Source organism: Notothenia rossii (assembly GCF_949606895.1).
Source record: "Notothenia rossii genome assembly, chromosome: 8".
In the NCBI taxonomy this organism is placed as follows: Eukaryota; Metazoa; Chordata; class Actinopteri; order Perciformes; family Nototheniidae; genus Notothenia; species Notothenia rossii.
Window position 1 is genome coordinate 80020185 of NC_136906.1, and position 21753 is coordinate 80041937.

The 21753-nt window shown below is 39.6% G+C and overlaps 4 protein-coding genes across 5 annotated transcripts in view; 1 reads left to right on the plus strand and 3 right to left on the minus strand.

Annotated features, from left to right (window-relative positions):
* Nucleotides 1-1037, minus strand: part of rnaseh1 (ribonuclease H1) — a 6347-nt gene extending 5310 nt beyond the window's left edge. Inside the window, exon 1 of the mRNA XM_079643788.1 lies at nt 546-1037. Coding sequence (XP_079499914.1) covers nt 546-673 — 128 coding nt within the window. The 5' untranslated portion in view covers nt 674-1037. The remainder of the gene's footprint in view (nt 1-545) is intronic.
* A 352-nt stretch (nt 1038-1389) lies between these two features.
* On the plus strand, nt 1390-8346 carry rps7 (ribosomal protein S7). The gene is made up of 7 exons (XM_079643793.1): nt 1390-1448; nt 2135-2220; nt 3009-3080; nt 4088-4231; nt 5459-5523; nt 6996-7146; nt 8236-8346. The coding sequence occupies exons 2-7, from the start codon at nt 2146-2148 to the stop codon at nt 8311-8313; spliced, it is 585 nt and encodes a 194-aa protein (XP_079499919.1). The 5' UTR covers nt 1390-1448; nt 2135-2145; the 3' UTR covers nt 8314-8346.
* A 5608-nt stretch (nt 8347-13954) lies between these two features.
* LOC307015275 (uncharacterized protein) lies at nt 13955-17067 on the minus strand. Of its 2 annotated transcripts, XM_079643791.1 has the most exons (6): nt 16909-17067; nt 15449-15781; nt 15046-15318; nt 14714-14800; nt 14603-14631; nt 13955-14416 (listed from the first exon to the last, which is right to left on the minus strand). In XM_079643791.1, the coding sequence occupies exons 1-6, from the start codon at nt 16967-16969 to the stop codon at nt 14381-14383; spliced, it is 819 nt and encodes a 272-aa protein (XP_079499917.1). In that variant the 5' UTR covers nt 16970-17067; the 3' UTR covers nt 13955-14380. The 2 variants fall into 2 exon arrangements, with proteins under 2 accessions (XP_079499917.1, XP_079499916.1); XM_079643790.1 differs by lacking the exon at nt 13955-14416 and having other exon boundaries at nt 14446-14631.
* A 252-nt stretch (nt 17068-17319) lies between these two features.
* On the minus strand, nt 17320-19858 carry LOC307015276 (uncharacterized protein). Its single transcript, XM_079643792.1, has 6 exons — nt 19776-19858; nt 19182-19505; nt 18785-19054; nt 18501-18587; nt 18390-18418; nt 17320-18221 (listed from the first exon to the last, which is right to left on the minus strand). Exons 1-6 carry the CDS (start codon nt 19834-19836, stop codon nt 18186-18188), a joined length of 807 nt encoding a protein of 268 aa, XP_079499918.1. The 5' UTR covers nt 19837-19858; the 3' UTR covers nt 17320-18185.
* Nucleotides 19859-21753: the final 1895 nt, after the last annotated feature.

Sequence of the window (21753 nt, forward strand, 5' to 3'; positions counted from 1 at the left end):
TTAGAGAGTATTCACATTTCTTCTGTATATTTTATAGTGTATACTCTTAGATACTCTTCAGAATATAGGTATTTTATACTTGGAATAAGTATATGTTACTTTTAACTTGTATTGTTCCTAAGCCGAATTGAAGAATGGTTTGTTGCATTTCCAAAAACCCTTTAAATTGAACTTTCTAGCAGGTGTGTTGTTTAACAGAAGATCAAAAACACTTTAAATCACCAGATTTCTGAATGGAGTTTGGTGTGTACCTCCTCTCCCACTTTGCAAGATCAATGACAGTTTGTATGGTTTCTTAGCCGAATTGTTCATAAGCCGAATTGAAAAATGGTTTGTTGCGATTACAAAACCATTCAAAATGACCTTTATAGCACGTGTGCTGTTTAACAGAAGATCAAAAACACATTAAATGACCAGGTATTTTTTTTTTTTTTTTAAATGGAGTTTGGTTTGCACCTGCTCTTCCACTGTGCAGGATCAATGACAGTTATTTTTCTTCTAAACAGACAGTATTTTCTGACAGTAATACATACACACAGTCTCACCATGTGCTGTACACTCCTGGTTTGAAGCCTTTCCTCACAGCAAAGTAAAACTTGCCCTTCGGCATGTCGTCGGCTCCAATGCAGACAGTCCTGCGTAATGCTCTGAAAACACCAGTCAGTCTGAACATAACGCAGCTGGGGAGGCTATCATGGTGTCTTTAACTAATTAAACAATCATTTATAAAGAAAGCTGACTGTGTGTTTGGCTCTAAAAAAGAAAGAAAAGTGTACGTCCACAGCCAGAAAAGGATGCTAAAACCAGCTAATATCCTTATTATTAGCTGGTTTGCTAACAGTGAGCAACAGTCAGTTTGCTCACTGTTATTGTCACAAAAATACCCACAGACTCTGACAAAGTATTTTTAGTCAATTTGATAGTAGTTTAACCTCTGTTGTAGTCTTGAAAGTCCGAAGTAAAGCAACAAAGAAAGGAAAGTCAAAAGTAATGTTAGGAAAGCTTGAAAGTCCGTTTTCTCGCCAAACTCTCGCGATGTTTTGGGCGTTTTTTTAAGGTGGTTTTGTTTTCCGTCACATATTTATTTATTTATTTATTCAAAAGCATATATGAACATCATATGTTTCGTATAAAACAAAGTTCACATCAGGGGTAGACATATAAATAAAGAAAAATACAGTTTCATAATTGAAATTAAACGTTTGTTAAATAACTCTCGCGATGTTTTACGATCACTGGATTCGTAGTCTGTGTCAACTCTCGCGAATGCAACGTTCAATAAAGTTTAGTATAATACAAAAAATAATAAAAATACAACTCTCGCGATGTTCTCTCAGCACTGGAAACGTGGTCTGCGTCAAATCTCGCGATGGCTAAATACCTCTCCGGATTGGATTAGTACAACTCTCGCGATGAACCGGCCTCTTCCTTGGCCGTCGTTGACACAGGTTAGTCGTGCCACTCTTCCCAGGACTGGCCTTTCTATCAGAAAATGTGCTTTAATGTTGTTTAATTGTTGCGTAAACACTTCGTAAGGCACATTAAGGCTCTGATACCTTAGATTATGTAGTTTGAGGATGCGGATGGCTGTTTTATATGAGAGAATAAAGCGTAGTAGAGGAGCTCCGTATGATCGGAGTTCTGAGGCAGAAGTTAGCTTAGCAGGCCGTGCATGTGTTCAGAAAGAAAGAATGTTTCCCCGGTAAATGCAGTAGACTCGATATTCAAAGCTCTTTGTATGTTTAGTTTTGTGTGAAATAAGACTGAATACTTCTGTTTGCCACGTTAACCACTCAACCTCGGTTGTATCAGAGGTACATGGCAGTTGAAACATGCTAACTCCCTCAGAGCTAGCTTGTGGCTAACATGCTGTTTGTTTGTAACACAGAGTCTAGCTTACTTTGTGGCTGTTTGATATGTTGGGGGTTAATGTTGAAAGTATCACTATTTAAGTTCATATATTGGCTAGGGTTGTGACTTAGCCTGCTGTACTCAATTAGCATTAAGCTGGTCATAGCCTAGCCTAAATGCATGCTAGTTTGATGGAGCTCCACGACGATACCAAGATAGCATAAGTGTGTTGAGATGCCGTTGATGCTTATCTAACCTTTCATGTTTTTATTTACCTCCACAGAAACAACGGCCATGTTCAGTACCAGCGCCAAAATAGTGAAGCCTAATGGCGAAAAGCCTGACGAGTTCGAGTCTGGGATCTCTCAGGTAAGAAGACCAGGTTTCACATTTAATCATATGTTTGAGTTTGTCAAGCTGCTTGTTGTGTGTTTGTGTTGAGAATCCTGAGATGTTCTGATGAGATGCTGTCAGATCTTGAACCTATTAGATATGGCTTTCAGTGTTGCCCTGAAACACACATTACCTCATTGCTGGTGATGCTGCTTCCTACTATAAAATATAGTGTCATTTTGAAGTATTTTTTTAAGATGCAGATGTTTGAGGCTTGGATTTGTTCAACATATTTCCTTAAAGATAAACTTTAAAAGATAAAAACAGACCTCTCCCACAACCTGGTATGAGAAAGATGTATACATATGATGATGAATGTGTGAACCCGACATGGATATCCAGCGAGGTTGCTCTCCTGGCTCTGTCCTTGTGGCGTATGGGAGCGTAGCGTTCAGCTGAGACGTAAAGTCCCGTTCCACGATGTCGGAGACAAAGCTCTTCTCCAGAGATGGGCGTCCTGTATATTCCTACATCTTCCCAGAGTCCTTTGGGGCCATTACTGGGGGGCTAAACCATGCAGTGCACATTGGATGCCAGAAGGAATGTGTGAATTTGTTTTGATATAAGTATTAATCACAGAAAATCACCTGTCGGTGTCGTAGATCAGAAATCAGGTTGTTCTCTGCATGTAAACAGAAATATGAACTGTATAGAAACTGCCAGAGTATGTCCAGTTATGAGGTATAATGGTTGTGCTTGTACATGTGTCAGGAAGTTGCATTTATATAAAACTAAAGAATGATTTGTCTTGTTTCTCCTGGCAGGCTCTGCTCGAGCTGGAGATGAACTCCGACCTCAAGGCTCAGCTGCGAGAGCTGAACATCACTGCAGCAAAGGTAGAGGGACAGTTCTACTCATCCTCTCTTAGGTCTACATTCAAATATTTTTGAAATAACAACCCGACATGGATATCCAGCGAGGTTGCTCTCCTGGCTCTGTCCTTGTGGCGTATGGGAGCGTAGCGTTCAGCTGAGACGTAAAGTCCCGTTCCACGATGTCGGAGACCAAGCTCTTCTCCAGAGATGGGCGTCCTGTATATTCCTACATCTTCCCAGAGTCCTTTGGGGCCATTACTGGGGGGCTAAACCATGCAGTGCACAATATCTGTTTGTACAAGAGTCACCGTGACTTGGAAACGTGAATCTAAATGCATTTCTGTTCTGTCTAGCTTAAAGAAACATCATTTTGGTTTTAGACAGGTGTACATTGTGATGTCATTTGTACGTAGCTACAGTGCAGATATCTCAATGGAAATCTTAGGTCACTTTTTTAATGCAACTTTCACTAAGTTTGCTTTGATCTGCCAGTCACTATTATATATATTGATAAAGATGCCAATTAACTTCCAAGACTCCTGAGTGGCTGTTACTGTGATGGGAAACCATGATGTTAGTGTCTCCTGTCCAGCATAAAGAAACATTTAGTATTCAAGTTTAATCTTTTGGTTTTAGACAGGTGCACATTGATATTTCATGCTAAATGACAAACGTCTTTATGCAACTTTCACTAAGTTCGCTTTGATCTGCCAGTCATTATATTTATTGATAAAGATGCCAATTACCTCCCAAGACACTTTGAGTTACTGTGATGGGAAACCACGCAGAGCACATTATTTTACACAAGGGCTTTAACTAATGTTTACTGTCATGAGCATGCTCGCATTAATCTGCTGTGAACAGTGGGATTTCTTCACTTTATCAGCAACTGTTTGATGATTAAATGTTCCTTTCCACCTGTAGAAAGTCTAATGTATCTTCACCAGTCAGTGGCTTTTGTGTTTTTAAATGATCAGGGTTCATCATTTGTTTTCTTCTGTCATTAAGTGTGTTGGTTTTGTCTCTAGGAAATCGAGGTGGGTGGCAGTCGGAAAGCCATCATCATCTTCGTTCCCGTTCCTCAGCTGAAGTCCTTCCAGAAGATCCAGGTGCGTCTGGTGAGGGAGCTCGAGAAGAAGTTCAGCGGGAAGCACGTTGTCTTCATTGCACAGGTGAGCAGGAGGGAGATGTCTGCCTGAGTTTATCATCATGGATGGATCAGTACTGCCGGGTTGTGGAGGAGGTCTCTCCCGGTTCAATACCTGTTTGATTGACTTATTTAAGACTGGTGACCCCTCGTAAGGTCTGCTGAGTGAATGCATCACAACCAGCTAATTATTCATATTTAAAACAACTAATTTTTTTGAACAATAGACTTCCTTCTTTTACTCCAATATTGAATTCTTTTTACTGACTGACTTTATGACTCCTACATTTCTGGTTGTGACCTCCATAGTGTCTGCTGAGTCATATTATAGCGTTAACTACTGCGTCCCTTATCTGGATAATACCTTTTTATAATATGATCAGGTGCATCAAAATATGAACCATCTCTGGTAATAGTTTAATTGTACTACACTTAGATGTATAACAAAAATGCATCTTCACATGTTTGTGATTTTAAGTTGGTCTGAGAAATTTAATTCTACTCCTCAAAAATATCCAGAATGATTTTAAATAATGTCACCAAGTGTTTGGAAACCAACATTTTGGAGAGGCGTGACCTTTCACCTCATGCAGCAGTTAGATTTCCTTTTGAAATAAACTTTAAAAGATACAAACAGACCTCTTCCACAGCCTGGTATGAGAAAGATGTTTACTGATGATGATGATGATGATGAATGTGTGTATTCTGTGTGAACCCGACATGGATATCCAGCGAGGTTGCTCTCCTGGCTCTGTCCTTGTGGCGTATGGGAGCGTAGCGTTCAGCTGAGACGTAAAGTCCCGTTCCACGATGTCGGAGACAAAGCTCTTCTCCAGAGATGGGCGTCCTGTATATTCCTACATCTTCCCAGAGTCCTTTGGGGCCATTACTGGGGGGCTAAACCATGCAGTGCACAGTATCTGATGTGTTAGGGTTTGACTGATATGGGCGTGTAAAGACACATTTTGATTTAAAGTCAATAGCTAGAATTTGGTGACTGTCAAAACTTCATTTATAAGTATTGACATTTTCTATTGAAATGTTTTGTTTAATGCAGAAAGAAGCACGTTCTCGACTCTGAAGCTGTCGAGTAAGGCTAGGAGGAAAGAGACTTTCAGCAGGTTATATCCAATACTGCGCCCGAATATCAGTCTGACCCTGACTCACGATGTTCTTGAATGAATTGAATTTGAAGCGGTTTAAATGTGTGTGGATCCTGATTGGAGGTTAATGAGACCATGTTGTTTTTCAGAGGAGAATTCTGCCCAAACCCACCAGGAAAAGTCGCACAAAGAACAAGCAGAAGCGTCCCAGGAGGTGAGACATGTTTAATAAAACACCAACTCAGATTGACCCTGAGCGTGGGAATAATCAGCTTTTTTGTTGCTTGGATTATCCAGGAAACTATTGTTTGTTTTTTATATCACTCTTTCTAGTCTTTACTCTGAGACACCACCGTAACGCCTTATTACAACGAAAACTAGGAAATTGTTGCAATCAATTAGCAAAATAGCTTCATGTTGAGGTTATTCATTAAATCCAAACGTGTGAAACCTGATCATTGAAGCCATTTGTACGCCACAGCTCACTGGTTCCAGCCTTTCTGATGTGGATCTGTATGGTATTCTTTTATATACTCAACATCCTTAGGGTTTTTGTAAGACATGACAACTAAAAAGTGCAATTTAGATTAAAGGTGGGGGGGTGGGTAATTCACTTCAGAAACACTTTTTATATTCCATGGAATGCTCTTAACATCCCGATAGCACTAAATATATGAAATGCTTTGACAATAAATCCATAACAAAATGTCATCTGAAGCCGTGGTACTTTAAAAAGCACCTTTCTTGCTACTACTTTTAAAACTGAACATCAAGACACAATGAATCATAGCTTTAATGACTAGAGGTTTAAATAAACTTTCAAAGATACAAACAGACCTCTTCCACAGCCTGGTATGAGAAAGATGTTTACTGATGATGATGATGATGATGATGAAGAATGTGTGTATTCTGTGTGAACCCGACATGGATATCCAGCGAGGTTGCTCTCCTGGCTCTGTCCTTGTGGCGTATGGGAGCGTAGCGTTCAGCTGAGACGTAAAGTCCCGTTCCACGATGTCGGAGACAAAGCTTTTCTCCAGAGATGGGCGTCCTGTATATTCCTACATCTTCCCAGAGTCCTTTGGGGCCATTACTGGGGGGCTAAACCATGCAGTGCACAATATCTGTTTGTACAAGAGGCATCGTGACTTGGAAACGTGAATGAAAGTGCCTATGTAATGTGTTTTGTCGGCCATAATGAAACGTGTAAACGATGGTTTGCTTTTTATATTGGACATGTGTTCATTCTGACAGTATTTAATGTCAAAGTATGAAAGTATGTTACTGTAAGTTTGACTAAGTTTGCCACTTAGTTATATTTATTTCGTCTGCCAGTTATTTTACGGATTGGAAAATGCAGATAAATGACAAACTAAATTCTTAAATCCTGAGGTTTGTCTCCATCTAACCTTGAGTCTTGATGTTTTTAGTTCTGCCAAGAGTCCAACACTTAACATATTAAATGTCCTCTGATGTTAATCACAGAAAAGCAAGTAGATATAACATAGAGGATAGTAGAAGTGAATTTGGGGGGTTTTACACTCGTATAGAACCCAATTTATTAAAATATTAAAAACAATTATCACTTTTTGGCTATATCTTTCTATTCAGAGATCTCCGGGCTGATTATACACCCCGCAGGAGAGTTGGGTATTTAACTTGAATTGTTCCTTCGCTCCCCCTCAGCCGCACCTTGACCGCGGTCCACGATGCCATCTTGGAGGACCTGGTGTTCCCCAGCGAGATCGTTGGAAAGAGGATCAGAGTGAAGCAGGACTGCAGTCGGCTCATCAAGATCCACCTGGACAAAGCTCAGCAGAACAACGTGGAACACAAAGTGAGTCCACGTAGATGTGACCGTATATTCAGATAACATAAACCACTTCAATTCATCGTTACCTCGTTAATCCTTTGGTTTATAGTAAGTCAGACGCATTGACACAAAGCCTTGCAGACGTCTTTATAACGAACCAGAACCCCACAGTTTTAAATTGACAATGATCTGAAACTAAGTGATCGTGTATTTTGAAAACTTGAAGCCCTCATAGGTGCTATTCTGGTTGGCCGTCTGAAAAGCATCCAATGCATCGATTGTTTAAAACATTAATTGAGACGTGAAAAAGCATGTCTACTTCAAATAAGAACTTTAGCTCTGAGAACTTTTAAAAGAAATGTTATGCTACGTTCAGACACTTAAAATAAGTCTAAAGCAAACTGAAAACGTTATTTCATGATCATTTTGCATTGCTTTCATGCTGCTCCTTCTGAAACTGAACATCAAGACACAATGAATCATAGCTTTAATGATACATGAGGTTTCAATAAACTAAAAACAGACCTCTTCCACAACCTGGTATGAGAAAGATGTTTAGATATGATGATGGTGATGATGAAGGTGTGTATTGTGTGTGAACCCGACATGGATATCCAGCGAGGTTGCTCTCCTGGCTCTGTCCTTGTGGCGTATGGGAGCGTAGCGTTCAGCTGAGACGTAAAGTCCCGTTCCACGATGTCGGAGACAAAGCTCTTCTCCAGAGATGGGCGTCCTGTATATTCCTACATCTTCCCAGAGTCCTTTGGGGCCATTACTGGGGGGCTAAACCATGCAGTGCACAGTATCTGTTTGTAAAAGAGGCATCGTGACTTGGAAACGTGAATTTAAATGCCTATGTAATTGTGTTTTGTCGGCCATAATGGAACGTGTACATGAGTCTACATTTAGCTTTTTAATAGGATAAGATTTTAGGCACTGGGTTTTCATCTGACCTTTATTTTACTAAATGTCAGGAGTTGGTTGTAGAATAATAATAATAAATGTATCTGCATTTCCACCATGACAATATTGGGTGGAAAACAAGTCTGGTTTTTGTCAACACTTTTACACAAGTGATATTTAAAGTGTATGTTTTTTGTGCTCATCTTTCAGGTGGAGACGTACTCCGGTGTCTACAAGAAACTCACTGGCAAAGACGTCGTGTTCGAATTCCCCGAATTCCAGCTGTAAATGCAGATGACAAAATAAAATGTGTTTACTGTCTCTACTGATGCTGGTTGTCCTTTTTACTTAATGAAGAAAAGGGTAACTGCATATCATTCAAAGCTACATGTTTATCATTTCATAGTTTTTTTTTAAAGCATTTTATTTATATTTCAATAGGGTAGATTAAAGGGGCCCTACTATACTCATTTCCAGGTGTATATCATAGTGTCTACTGGGACATGTCTCCATGCTTTAATGTGCTGCAGCACCTCTTTTCAATTGTTGCACCCTATCATGCTCAGGCTCCCTGGTGCCAATAGGATAATAAGGTGAACATGTAGATTATACATTAACACTTTTACTACAATGATACTAAAAGGGTTGCAGATCAATTCAAATGTTAGCTTTTAGCTCAGGGATACATGCTAGCAGCATAATGTAATGATACTAACAAGGCAAGGACAAATGTTGATATTTAGAGGAAGAGAACTGAAAGCTCTAGACTGAAAAAAGAGGATTTTCCTTTGGTGTACCCATAGCAGTAGTGCTTGGCTTGATGTTGTGGGACACATTTTCGTTGTAAAATTAGTTGACCATTAAAAAATACATATATCGACACACTTCGGGGAGAAAAGTAAATAAAATGTTTGAAATATTTGACATGCAAGTTGGTCACTAAGGGGTGCTCGAGAGCTATTTGATTAAATAATTGATATCACTTTGTAACAACTATATGGGTATTAGACAGTGAAACAGCGCCCCTTAAAATGTGATGCTGAATCAGACTGTCTGGTGCCCTGACAGACTGAAAGACTGTGGTGAAACGCGGTATTACACTCAATGTAGAAGGCCAGAAGAAATTGGAACACACTTTTTGCTCAAAGTTAAGGAGCTTTATTTAATACATGTTTGTACACACTATATACACTGCAAATATTTAGACTTGATATTTAATTTTCCTGCACTTGTGCCTAGTGATGGCAAAATGAAGCTTTGAATGAAGCGTCGAACCACTTGGACAATTGTGTCGGAAATAGGTTCATTTCTCGAAGCTTCAGTTACAGCGACCTCTCCTGGCGAAGTGCAAGGCTGCAGTGGGTTTAACGTATCTTTGCCTTGAAAAATATTCCACACACACACACACACACACAGAATATCATGTTCTATTTGCAATTAAAGATTGATAATAGTGTGTATTGGGTTATTGAGAAGAGACTAGAGAGTACTTGACATTTTTTGGGGTGGAGACGGCCTTTTATCAGTTATTAAAGTATTAAAGTTGAAAAGCAATGATTAAAAGTTTAACTATTCCGAACTTTAAACCAGCTGCGCGGAGTATATCGCCGCATCCTGGCCGCCGGCTCTATCCACTGGGCTATCAATTCCTTAGACCATCGAAGTGCTTTTATATTACTCATTGTCTTTTTGTTCACAACTTCTCCACATTTCGAAGTGTTTCACGAGCCAGAACGACCTATTTTTCTTCCTGGCTTGCTCTATAATGATCCAATTCAAATGCAATGCCAACAACAACTCAACAGCAACAATGCAAACTACGACAACAACCCACACATTGCGCATTGTTTAGAGCGGTTATAAAGTGTTGAAGCGCTCAAATTTGAAACTGTTTCAACCTGTCACCTGTCAGAATAGAGACGAGGCAGTGCATTGAATCACCTGATTGGACGGCGAACCAGTGAGTTGATTCATTCAAGGAAATGAAGCAGTTGCTGGTGCGGACGTCACATGTCACGTGATTTGAAGCAGTTGCTTCTTCGGACGTCACATGTCACGTGATTTGTAAGCAAGCCTCGAAGCACTGCTTCTATAGACAAGTTTACGCGCCATAACCCTACACAAATGCACTTCATTTCCGCCGGAAGTCTTTTGCACAGCGTCTGTCGGTGTAAACCGATGTAAACAGTCAGACGGCCACTGGTGTAAACACAGCGATTTCGATGCTAACAGTGATGCTAGCTTGGGAACACGATTCTACTTCTTTGACTGGAGATGGCGTTACTCTCCCCCACCCGAATTCAGTGCAAAACTGGGAGGATAACATGACGACGTGGCCCAGCATAAAACCAAAATAAACTGCCTTATTTAGGCCATGCCCACAGGAGCCAACAGTTGTCTGTTGTTTACATAATGCACAATTTACATGATCTCTTTATGCTGTGCAATATATCATATGTGCCTGTACTGTTTGAGTGAAAATAAAGTTTGATGTAATTTAATTTCATTATTGCACTGTTATTGCATTATTGCATTTCATATGTTCCTTAGAGTGCTACAATTTCTTTTAACACAGTTCATCATTCATATTAAGCTCATACTGTACATAAATAACACTGAATTAATTAATTGTTGAGAGGAAACTAAAGAAATGGCTTCAACAAGAAAGATCACATGTTTAATCCTAACAGGTATTACAAATTAAAATATAAAAGCAGCCCACACAATTACATCACTATGAAAATATTCATATATAATATTAAAAAATACAATGCATGCAGTATTTGTTGTGTTTATCTGTATTTAATGAACAACATGGCTGGGTGCTGGGTGCTGGTTTGTGGTCGTAGCACTCTCTATCTAACCACTCGTTCAGGTGCTTTCTCGAGTGATTGCAACCAACTACCGCACACGTAGTTCCCGAACCACTTTTCTTCATGTTGTAATTGTTATATCCTCTTTGTCTCTGCGATATCAGTGCTTTGTCGGCACAACGGAGCTAGCTAGCAAAACAAACCCAGTCCGCCAAAACGGAAGTGCATTGCATCGAAGGGAGGAGTTCAGGATGTAGAGCGGAAACGGCTCAATAACTTGTGTATGGAATAGGAAGTCCAGGGTTGAAGCTCTGTTCGAAGCTTCAGTGTCAAACTGCCATCACTACTTGTGCCTCCACTGCTCCTAGGATGGGTTAAATGAAGAGGTTACATTTCGTGTGTGTGAAAAGTTGACAACAAATAAAGAGGGTTGAATCCTCTAATTTCTTCCTAATTTACAAGTACAATGAATGTATGTGTAGTAGAATGTTTTGGAATGATGAAAAACAGGACAAACGATATACCTATGGCATAAGTAGTATGGATGCAGATTTTTTGTTATTTCTAGGGGAAATTCATAAAAAGAGATGGGCTGCCTCCAAAACTAATTTTCTACATCTTTACCAATAATTAAAGCAATATAGTAACACTGCTTTTCTTTGTCGTTTTGTATTTTACATCCCTTCGCCTGATTTTTTGTATGGAAAATATATGTTCTATGTTCTTTAAAGGGACTTTTTTTTTGTTGAGGAATTGACCAATCAGAAGAGGTCTTCGTCGGGCCCTGCCATTCTGTGATAGGTCAGGGTCAAGGGAAGCCAACCGGCCTCTGGCTCCCGACCAATCACATCACATCAATGACGTTACCAGGCAACCACATTCGCAAGTGTAGTTACGGAGATTGAAGTTTGAGGAAAACGACCTTTTGTTTTACTAAATTAACCATCAACTCTAAATTAAATGGTATGGCTGGACAACTCCCGGACTACCATAGCTTCGTACGGAGAGGAACAATTAGGAATTCTGACTTTTAATAACGAAAATGATGTCCGGGCAAAGTGGCTAGCTTAGCGCAAAACTTCAGCAGCTAGTTAGATAGCTAAATATCAGTTGACTCTAATGTTGTGGAGGACCTAAAGGCTGGCGGGAATTCAACGGTTATTGACCACTTCACTTCTACTGTATGTAAGAAAGGATAATGGCCTTCCTTTACAAATAAGGGTGAGTGAAATACACACCCCCGGGCCAAGCCCTTTCTCTGTGTGACGCTAATGTTTACTGAACTGTCCGTTAGCTATGTCTGTAGTTTGAGATTCTGTACCGCGGTGAAGTTAGTTTTAGGTTGGATATTTGGTGAAGCTAGGTTTTAGGTTGGATATTCAGCGTCAGTTTATCCTGGCTGTATTTCGATGGTGAGCTCTCCTCCGCCATACAAGAAGTGTCAAAATCAGAATCAAGTTTATTGTCAGATACGTTAACACATAAAGGGTATTTGCCCTGGTATCTGGTTGTGCGAACCTAAACCATCTAAGAAAATAATTTGCAATGGTATGTCAAAAATAAATATATAAGGATCATACAAAATAAGCATTTTCAAGAAATAATTTAGCTTTAAAAAAAGAACACTAAAGACAAATGTTTACACCAAATTTAAATATGTAAAGAAGAACCCTAAAAGCTAAAAAAAAAAACACCTCGTCCGTAAATGGCAAACTACAGTGAATTATATTTTAAAGTGGAGGGCTGTGCTGACGTGTGCAAAAAAAACAGTCAGACTTGAGCATGAACATGTCTCACAGTATTAAGAAGGAGAAAAAGGAACAAGATGTTTTTCACAGATGTGCATTAATGTAATGCATAATGTTTGTGGGGTGGATAAAAAGTCAGTGTCAGTGGGAGTCGAGACAGGTAGCAAGGCTTTCACTTGGGGATCATCAACTAATTACTCTTTCAATGACACAAGAACAATGTTCATTTTCAATAAATTGACACCTTCCCAGTCATGTGAATTTGAACAAAATCCACTCTAGCAAACATTTGTTGGACACAAATCTTTTAACTGGATTGTAATACTTGTAATAATATTATATTTTGATATTTTGATGGAAACATTTGCATATTTCTTCAATCTTTTCCAGGTGATGTGACCTAATCACTCAATATCAGTGCTGGATCAAACTATTACACTGGCTGCAGTGCATAGGACACACCTTTTGTTGCAGTTGAAAACTCTTGAGTATTATAAATTAATATTTTTTAATGGAAAAATAAGAATATTTCTTCAATAGCTTACAGGTCATGTGAACCAGAGACTCAAAATCAGTGCTGGGTCAAATGACTACACTGGTTGCATAGGACATAACTATTTTTATTTCATATTAATACTCAAAATATGTTGGATTAATATCTTTTTGATTTGATCAAACACTGATAATAAGTACACGAGCTGTTATCCATCAAGATATTCAGCTAAACATATTTAGAGTATTTAATTGATCAGCCAGAAGGGTTATTATTACATCAACTAACTAAATAACCTCTGACATGTCCAAATTGACCAATCAGCATATAGTATTGAACTAAGCAGTGTATCATATTTAACACAACTAGGGCATCGATTATATGACATTTCAGGTGCTACAGAAAATGTCTTCCAATTCTGGAATTACCCTCAAACAAAACACTTTAGGTTTAGATTAATGTGAGTTCAATCTTTTATCTGAAGTCCGGTGTGAAGCTAGTGATTTTCAAATGTATTAGATCAGCTGCAGAGATCAATAACGGATATCCAGTAAGGCGGGTGTTGGCTTTCTGGAGCGATAAGGCAGCGAACGATACTAACAGTTAAGTCGACATTGCAGATTCTCGCATCTTATTTATGAGAGCTGAAGGGTCTCTGTTCTTGATGAAACTATCCATTTACATTTTACTTGCTTTAATGTAAAAAGAAAGATGGTTGGTCTGATTCAAAGCTAATGCAGGATGCTTGCTCGTCATGGAAGTTGTTTGCACTTATTGTATTGTCTGAGTTAAATGTGATTTAAAGGACATTCAGAGTACATAAACGCTGCCCACTAAAACAATGGAAATGCACAGAGGAATCACAGGACACAGGGTAAGACTAAGATACACAGTTATTTAATGCAGAGTATATGGTCATCACCTATTATAAAGAGAGGACTGTTACTGACTCCATCAAGGGGGAAAACCTCTCAAACACATCCCAGCACAGCAGACACAGCACACGGAGATATTAAACTGAGCTCAAGCTGCTTTATCTTCAAAAACAATCAGTAGATATTAAAAGTAGCTCTGAAATCTTCAGCCAATATAAGGAAGTAAGAAAAGAGTAAAATGCTCTTTCCTGCTAAAGGAAGTTCAAACCAAGCTAAATAAATCTAACTTAGAACAATGAGTAACTCAGAATGATCTTAAAGTCTTCCTGATGTGAAACACGATGATGGATGTAGACGTTGTCGATCAGTGGAGTCTGATGGAGGCAGAAGTGTTGCTCAAACTCCATCAGGAGGTCTGATGTGTTCTCAGTTCACTGTACCATCATCTACATCATAACGCACCTGAGGACAACAACAACGATAACAACAACAACAACAACAACACTGAGTTGGTTTTAGAAAGTCCTGTAGGATGTAATTTAGGTAAACCAGCCTTTGCTTGTTTCTCTCTCTTCGGTCTATATACAGATTATAATGTAAAGTCTAAAGAAACAACTGTAAAAACAGTATTTTGTTGTAAAAACTCACACTGATTTCCTCCATCTGTGTTTTCTCCTCTGAAAAGTAAAGAGAAAGTCGACTAGTTTCCACATTTAAAAATATGAAATATATTTACGATTCATCTGTGAATGTTCTCACCTTTAATTCTTGTCCATATGTTGACCGCCACAACGATCATAATGAGAGTTGCTAAACCCACAGACACCACGATGAGCCTCAAGAGACCTGGAGAGAATGCACACATTTATGTTGTAGGTTTCAGATGTATTCTTTCAAAATAAGCCAAAAACACAAAACGTGTTCAGTTAAAAATGATTCTATTATAAAATATAAAAGTCTTCAGTATCAAACTGTCTTTAGTGTACCATCTGTTGTGATGTTATACTAGCACTTTAAAGCCATAAAATACAAATGTTTTATGTAATTAATGGGTGAGTTTAAAGTGACTTTAATGTTACATGTTTTCTCACCTGAGGACGGAGGGCTGAAGGGAAACAGAAATACTTCCCCTGTGTGATCATCAGTTAGTTGACAAGTAAATAAATGAAACCCTGATCTGTATCCAACATGAGAAGTCAGAAATGTGACAGAGGCCTCGTAGTGAGATTCTGATGTGTTCATATCTTTGAGATCTTTATCCACACCCTGACCCTGGAACAGCCACTTCACTGTGTGTCTGCACCATGCATTGTTCAACACAGAGCAGCGTAACGTCACCTCATCAGAGTCCTGACGTTGAGTCACTGAAGGTGGAGATATTGAGAGAAACATGACAACAAGAGTTAGATGAACTTCATCACTGTAATCATAACTGCTGGTATGTTTCAGTGTATTTATAGATGCAGTTTTCAACACTGTGATGTTAATACTCACAGCTAACAACAGTCAGGTAAACACGAGCGTCTTCTCCTTGTTGTCGTCCTGATCTGATCTGTGTGCAGATGTAACGACCAGCATCCTCCTCTCTGACCTCCTGCATACCCAGAGAACAATTCTCTACGACACTCAGTCTGTCTGATTTAGCTTTAGCTTTTTCAACAATTTGCCCACGTCTAACCAGAGGTACTTCTCTGGGTCCTAAATGATTCAAGGTCCAGTCAGTACGGTTACATCCGTCCTGATCCTCTGTCACACCGCTACAAGGCAAAGTGACTTCCTCTCCAACTCTGACAGTGAAGAAGAGCGAAGGCTGTCTTTTAACTGCCGCTGTAAACACGAGAGAAATATAAAGAAGTTGGTGTTAGGAAAATCCTACATTTACCAAAGTTTCAATGTGCCTTATTATTGGATTCCAAGAGTTAAACTCACTATTTACCTCCCAGAAAAAAGACTACTTGATAAAACTACTAAAACTAACAGTAAATCACAGGTTTTAACCCCAAGACCTCATTGTATGTGGCCCGGGAGAGCTTGCAAAGAATATAAAACATCTTTTATACGCTTATATGACGCTTTATAGATCCACGGTGCTCATAAACTACATGTCCCACAATGCATCTCCTTCTGTGACATGCCACTGAAGCGTCTTTATATCAGCCGTTTTAATCAGCGGCACTCTGAGTGAGGCGGCCAGTGAAAGAGCTGGAGGAAGTGAGAGTCAGTCGGTGTATGTTTTAAAAAGAACTTGCGTTTCGGGTGCTTTGGCCGATTCAAAAACATGAGGTCTTGGCTTGCAGAGTTTGAAGGTCATATATTCAGACAGTGTAACGTTTGTGAATGCAGGAGGAAAACTTCTGCCTCACCGTCTCCTCTCTGATCCTCCCGTGAGTGACAGGTCTGGGACAGGGGGTTTCAAACTCTTGGCTTTCAGACTATTCAAATATTTTTGCTGAATTACAATTATTTATAGCCTACTTAAATAGTGCTTGATCTAATTATCAATATCTAATTGATGAGGTATGATGAGGCTAAGTAAGTCTCATACATTCATGGGATTTATGTAGGCCTAACAGTAACACAGGATAATGTTAGTGAGCAAACACATGCAGTCATTTTGTGTCCACGTGCATTCACAATATATCGATGCACAACCATGTTTTTGTTACCAAACCCATTGTTTTAAGCAATTGTTGAATATTTGCCCTAGATTTCTGCTTCCAGACGTAGATATGAAGTTATTACCAATAATAATCCAATGCAGAGGCAATAATGTAATATAATACCGTATGTTATATATATTATATGATATATAATGCTAATGAAGCTGGCAATGAAATTGAGTTTGACACCCCAGGTTTAAATGAAGGTTGGCTGATCAAATCAATTGAACAACATCTATAAATTGGCTTTTTAAACGTTCCTGCAATACATATACACATCATCTGTACTCTTACCTGTAGACTGAAGCAGCAGAACGAGAAATAAAGACATTTTAATCCGTTTGAACTCGTCCATCTTGATTCTCCGTCTCTCTGCTTCCTCTATCTCTTGTTCTGATGAGATGTGTCTAAAAAAGTGTTTTATCTGAGGGGCTGCATCTACTTCCTGTGATAAGTAGGACCCACCTTCTAGAAGTGTTTTTACTTTTTTGTATATCTAAATTTGTCGTGGACGTGAAAACATTTTGAGAAGTGTTTTTCTAATATTGAATGTTTGAAACTCGGTCACGGTCGGTTGTTTCCGTGAACGACCGAATGTTCAGTCAGGGTTCAGGCCGAAAGGTATTGTGGGACAGAATTAAAAAAATTTTAAAAAGTACACACTGAAACCACTTGTTTTACAATTGTATTTAAAAGTACCTTTAACACAACTAGTGCATGTTTGAGCATTTTAGGCATGGATTACATGACATTTCATAGGCGGGAAAGAACATGTCCCTAAAACACTTTATAGAGTGCTGCACAAGGTTTAATCTGATCTGTGGTCAGTCCGGTATGAGGCTGCTGGGAACATTGCATTCTCACATCATATTTCATGAGAGCTGAAGTTTTTTTTTATTTGAAGCCGTCCACTTTCATTGAACTTGCTCTAATGTCAAAATAAAGCACCTTAAAATGGTTGGTCTGATTCAAAGCTAATGCAGGATGCTTGCTCGTCATGGAAGTTGTTTGCTCTTCTTGTCTGAATGAGATGTGATGTAAAGGACATCAGAGTACATAAACACTGCCCACTAAAACACTGGAAATACACGAAGGAGTCACAGAACACAGGGTAAGACTAAGATACACAGTTATTTATTTTCAGATGATAAGGTCATCACATGTTAGAAAGAGAGGACTGTTACTGACTCCATCAAGGGGGGAACCCCTCAAACACATCCCAGCACAGCTCAGCTAAATGAAAGGAGGGTCAAATGACTCTTCTGCACACAGAGATAATAAGCTGACCTCAAGCTGCAGTATCTTCAAAGATGATCAGTACATATTTAAATGAGCTCTGAACTCTTCAGCCAATATAAGGAAGTAACAAATAAAAAAAGAGAAATGCTCTTTCCTGCTAAAGGAAGTTAAAACCAAGCTAAATAAATCTAACTTAGAACAATGAGTAACTCAGAATGATCTTAAAGTCTTCCTGATGTGAAACACGATGATAGATGTAGACGTTGTCGATCAGTGGAGTCTGATGGAGGCAGAAGTGTTGCTCAAACTCCATCAGGAGGTCTGATGTGTTCTCAGTTCACTGTACCATCATCTACATCATAACGCACCTGAGGACAACAACATCAACAACACTGAGTTGGTTTTAGAAAGTCGTGTAGGATGTAATTTAGGTAAACCAGCCTTTGCTTGTTTCGTTCTCTTTGGTCTATATACAGATTATAATGTAAAGTCTAAAGAAACAACTTTAAAAACAGTATTTTGTTGTAAAAACTCACACTGATTTCCTCCATCTGTGTTTTCTCCTCTGAAAAGTAAAGAGAAAGTCGACTTGAGTTTCCACATTTAAAAATATGACATGTTTACGTTTCATCTGTGAATGTTCTCACCTTTCATTCTTGTCCATATGTTGACCGCCACAACGATCATAATGAGAGTTGCTAAACCCACAGACACCACGATGAGCCTCAAGAGACCTGGAGAGAATGCACACATGGAAGATATTCATGTTGGTTTTAGAGTTCTAATATAGGACAAAGAGAGATGTATCAGGGATTGAAATGAACTTGATCTAAATGGAGTAACTTTATCTGGAACTAAATGAGTTCATAAAATACAAATATTGTTTGTAATGAATGGGTTTGATTTGAAACATCTCAACATGTGTTCTCACCTGAGGACGGAGTGCTGAAGGGAAACAGAAGTACTTCTCCCTTGTACTCAGTTACTTCACATGTGAATAAACGAAACCCTGATCTGTAGTCAACACGAGAAGTCAGAAATGTGACCGAGGCCTCGTAGTGAGACTTTGATGTCTTCATATCTTCTTGATATTCATCCACATCCCGGCTTCCAAACAGCCACTTCACCGTGTGCCTGCACCGCACAGACGCCTTCACAGAGCAGCGTAACGTCACCTCATCGTTGTTCTGATGTTCAGTCACTGGTGATATCGTGAGAGAAAGAAAATGGGAGTCAAATGAACGTCATCAGGGTAATCATAATTATTGTAATGTTTCAGTTTATTGTTCTATAGAGACAGTTTAAAACACTGATGTAAATATACTCACTGGTGACAACAGACAGATGAACCAGAGCGCCTTCATCTCGTCCTGATCTGAACTGTCTCCAGAAGTAACGACCAACATCCTCCTCTGTGACATTCTTTATAACCAGAGAACAGTTCTCTGTAACTCTCAGTCTGTCTGATTCAGCTCTAGCTTCTTCAACAATCTCTCCAAGAGCAACCAGCTCTACTGTTGTGCATCCTGAATTAGTGACGAGCCAGCCAGTACGGTTACATCCGCCCTGATCCTCTGTCACACCGCTACAAGGCAAAGTGACTTCCTCTCCAACTCTGACAGTGAGGAAGTGTTCCTGATCAGTTACTGCTGCTGGTAAGAGAGACGTATAAAGAATATGCAGGGAAACAAGTGTTACTAATAATATCAGTGATAATATTATTTTAGAGCACAAAGTTTCTATATGTGCCTCATCAGTGGTTTCCAAGAGCTAAACTCACTATTCACCTTGCTGAAAAATGAAAAAGCTACTGGACTGTCGTGTTTAAATGAAGGTTAGCTCATACATTTCCATTTACGACATTAATAAATACGCTTTTTAAATGTTCCTGTTATACATATACACATCATCTCTACTCTTACCTGTAGACTGAAGCAGCAGAACGAGAAATAAAGACATTTTAATCCGTTTGAACTCATCCATCGTGATTCTCCGTCTCTCTGCTCCCTCTATCTCTTGTTCTGATGAGATGCGTCTGAGAAAGTGGTTTATCTGAGAGATGCTGCACCCACTTCCTGTGATAAGTAGGACTCCACCTTCTAGAAGGGACTTTACGTTTTTGTATATCTGGATGTGTCGTAGACGTCAAAACATTTTGAGAAGTGTTTTTCTAAAGTTGAACGTTCCTGCATGCATTGATCCAATCTAATGCAACAAACATGAAACTTGAAACTCGGTCACGGTCGGTTGTTTCCGTGAACGACCGAATGTTCAGTCACGGTTGCGTCCGCAAGGTATTGTGGGACAGAATGTTCTCCTTTCCTTTCCTAAAGGATGGTCCAGTGTTCCCTAAGCTAAAGGAGATTCTAAAGGAAGTTTCGAAGCTCCTTTCCTATCATCCGTAAAGCCCGCGTCACACTGTCCCGAAATCGACACCAGATGGACACACGATTAAGGAAATGTTCAAACTCGGCTCTGATCGTAACAACATCGGGCCATTCGCTAGGGCATCTTAAGCCATCGTATGACCGCCGGTGGAGTTTCTCAGGCTCCGGCAGCAACTTCGTGAGCGGTGGCAAAATCTTTGGCATGCCAAAAAATTGCCGAAGGACCTTGAGAAGGTTCATTTTCGTGTTGAATTCGTGTGTCCATTTTGCCCTTCGTAAGGCACTCGTGAGGGCATCTTGTCAAATTGTGTCATCTTCGTCTGATCATCGGTGCCATCGGGCATTTTTCGCCCCGATGGAACCGATGATCAGACGAAGATGAACCGTGCACATGAATGCATGCATGCACGAGTCATAGTGAGATATCTGGATTCAGAGGTTGCTCTTTCTTTTGCACAGCATGAAAGAAAGGCCAAATGAATGGGCTGTAGGTACGGCCCTCGGAGGATGTTGAAAAAATTGAAATGGCCCTTGAGAGGAAAAAGGTTCCCCACCCCTGGTCCACATCATAACGCACCTGAGGCAAACAACAACACTGAGGTGGTTTCAGATCCAAACATTACATTTGGAAAATCCTGTTCGATGTAATTTAGGTAAACCAGCCTTTGCTTGTTTCTCTCTCTTCGGTCTATATACAGATTATAATGTAGAGTCTAAAGAAACAACTGTAAAAACAGTATTTTGTTGTAAAAACTCACACTGATTTCCTCCATCTGTGAGAGAGAGAAAGTCGACTTGAGTTTCCACATTTAAAAATATGAAATATATTTACGTTTCATCTGTGAATGTTCTCACTTTAATTCTTGTCCATGTGTTGACCGCCACAACGATCATAATGAGTGTTGCTAAACCCACAGACACCACGATGAGCCTCAAGAGACCTGGAGAGAATACACACATGGAAGATATTCATGTAGGTTTTAGAGTTCAACAGGACAATGAGAGACACTACAGTGTTTCCCACAGAATTTGATTGGGCAAGAAAGGCCCCTTAACCTATTCAGGTGGCCCCCACCCCCCGTCAAATAAGAAAATACATGCGAGTTCATGGCTACTGTAGCAGACAACGTTCTTGTTGCTCTGTGTGGCGTTGTTAATGAGTGAGACACACCGGAGTGGAGGAGCTGGGGGTTTATTCTGCCAAAAATATAATTTACAAATTAGGGATTTAGCAGACGCCTTATTCCAAAGTGACTCTCAATGACCAACAGGGACATGCTCCTAGTAACTGAAGTGCCTTACTCAAGGGCACACTAGTGGTGGTATTCCTGGTGAACTCGCAACCTTCCGATCATCAGCCCACCTCACTATCCATTAGACCACCATTATGAGATCTATTTGTGGCGGATGATATTCATTTGTGGTGCACAAATGAATCGATGAATGGGAAACACTGCTGTATATTGGAGATTAAAATGCACTTGATCTAAATGAAGTAACTTTATTTGGCAAA

Excerpts from the sequence above, each read along its gene's own strand:
- rps7 (XM_079643793.1), top strand. The coding sequence starts at position 2,146 with ATGTTCAGTACCAGCGCCAAAATAGTGAAGCCTAATGGCGAAAAGCCT. Across the intron at positions 3,081-4,087 it reads TGAACATCACTGCAGCAAAG|GAAATCGAGGTGGGTGGCAG; the intron begins GTAGAGGGACAG and ends TTTTGTCTCTAG. Across the intron at positions 4,232-5,458 it reads ACGTTGTCTTCATTGCACAG|AGGAGAATTCTGCCCAAACC; the intron begins GTGAGCAGGAGG and ends GTTGTTTTTCAG.
- LOC307015275 (XM_079643790.1), bottom strand. The coding sequence starts at position 16,969 with ATGGACGAGTTCAAACGGATTAAAATGTCTTTATTTCTCGTTCTGCTG. Across the intron at positions 15,319-15,448 it reads TTACCTGACTGTTGTTAGCT|TGACTCAACGTCAGGACTCT; the intron begins GTGAGTATTAAC and ends CTCCACCTTCAG. Across the intron at positions 14,801-15,045 it reads CTTCAGCCCTCCGTCCTCAG|GTCTCTTGAGGCTCATCGTG; the intron begins GTGAGAAAACAT and ends CATTCTCTCCAG.
- LOC307015276 (XM_079643792.1), bottom strand. The coding sequence starts at position 19,836 with ATGGATGAGTTCAAACGGATTAAAATGTCTTTATTTCTCGTTCTGCTG. Across the intron at positions 18,588-18,784 it reads CTTCAGCACTCCGTCCTCAG|GTCTCTTGAGGCTCATCGTG; the intron begins GTGAGAACACAT and ends CATTCTCTCCAG. Across the intron at positions 18,419-18,500 it reads CATATGGACAAGAATGAAAG|AGGAGAAAACACAGATGGAG; the intron begins GTGAGAACATTC and ends TTTACTTTTCAG.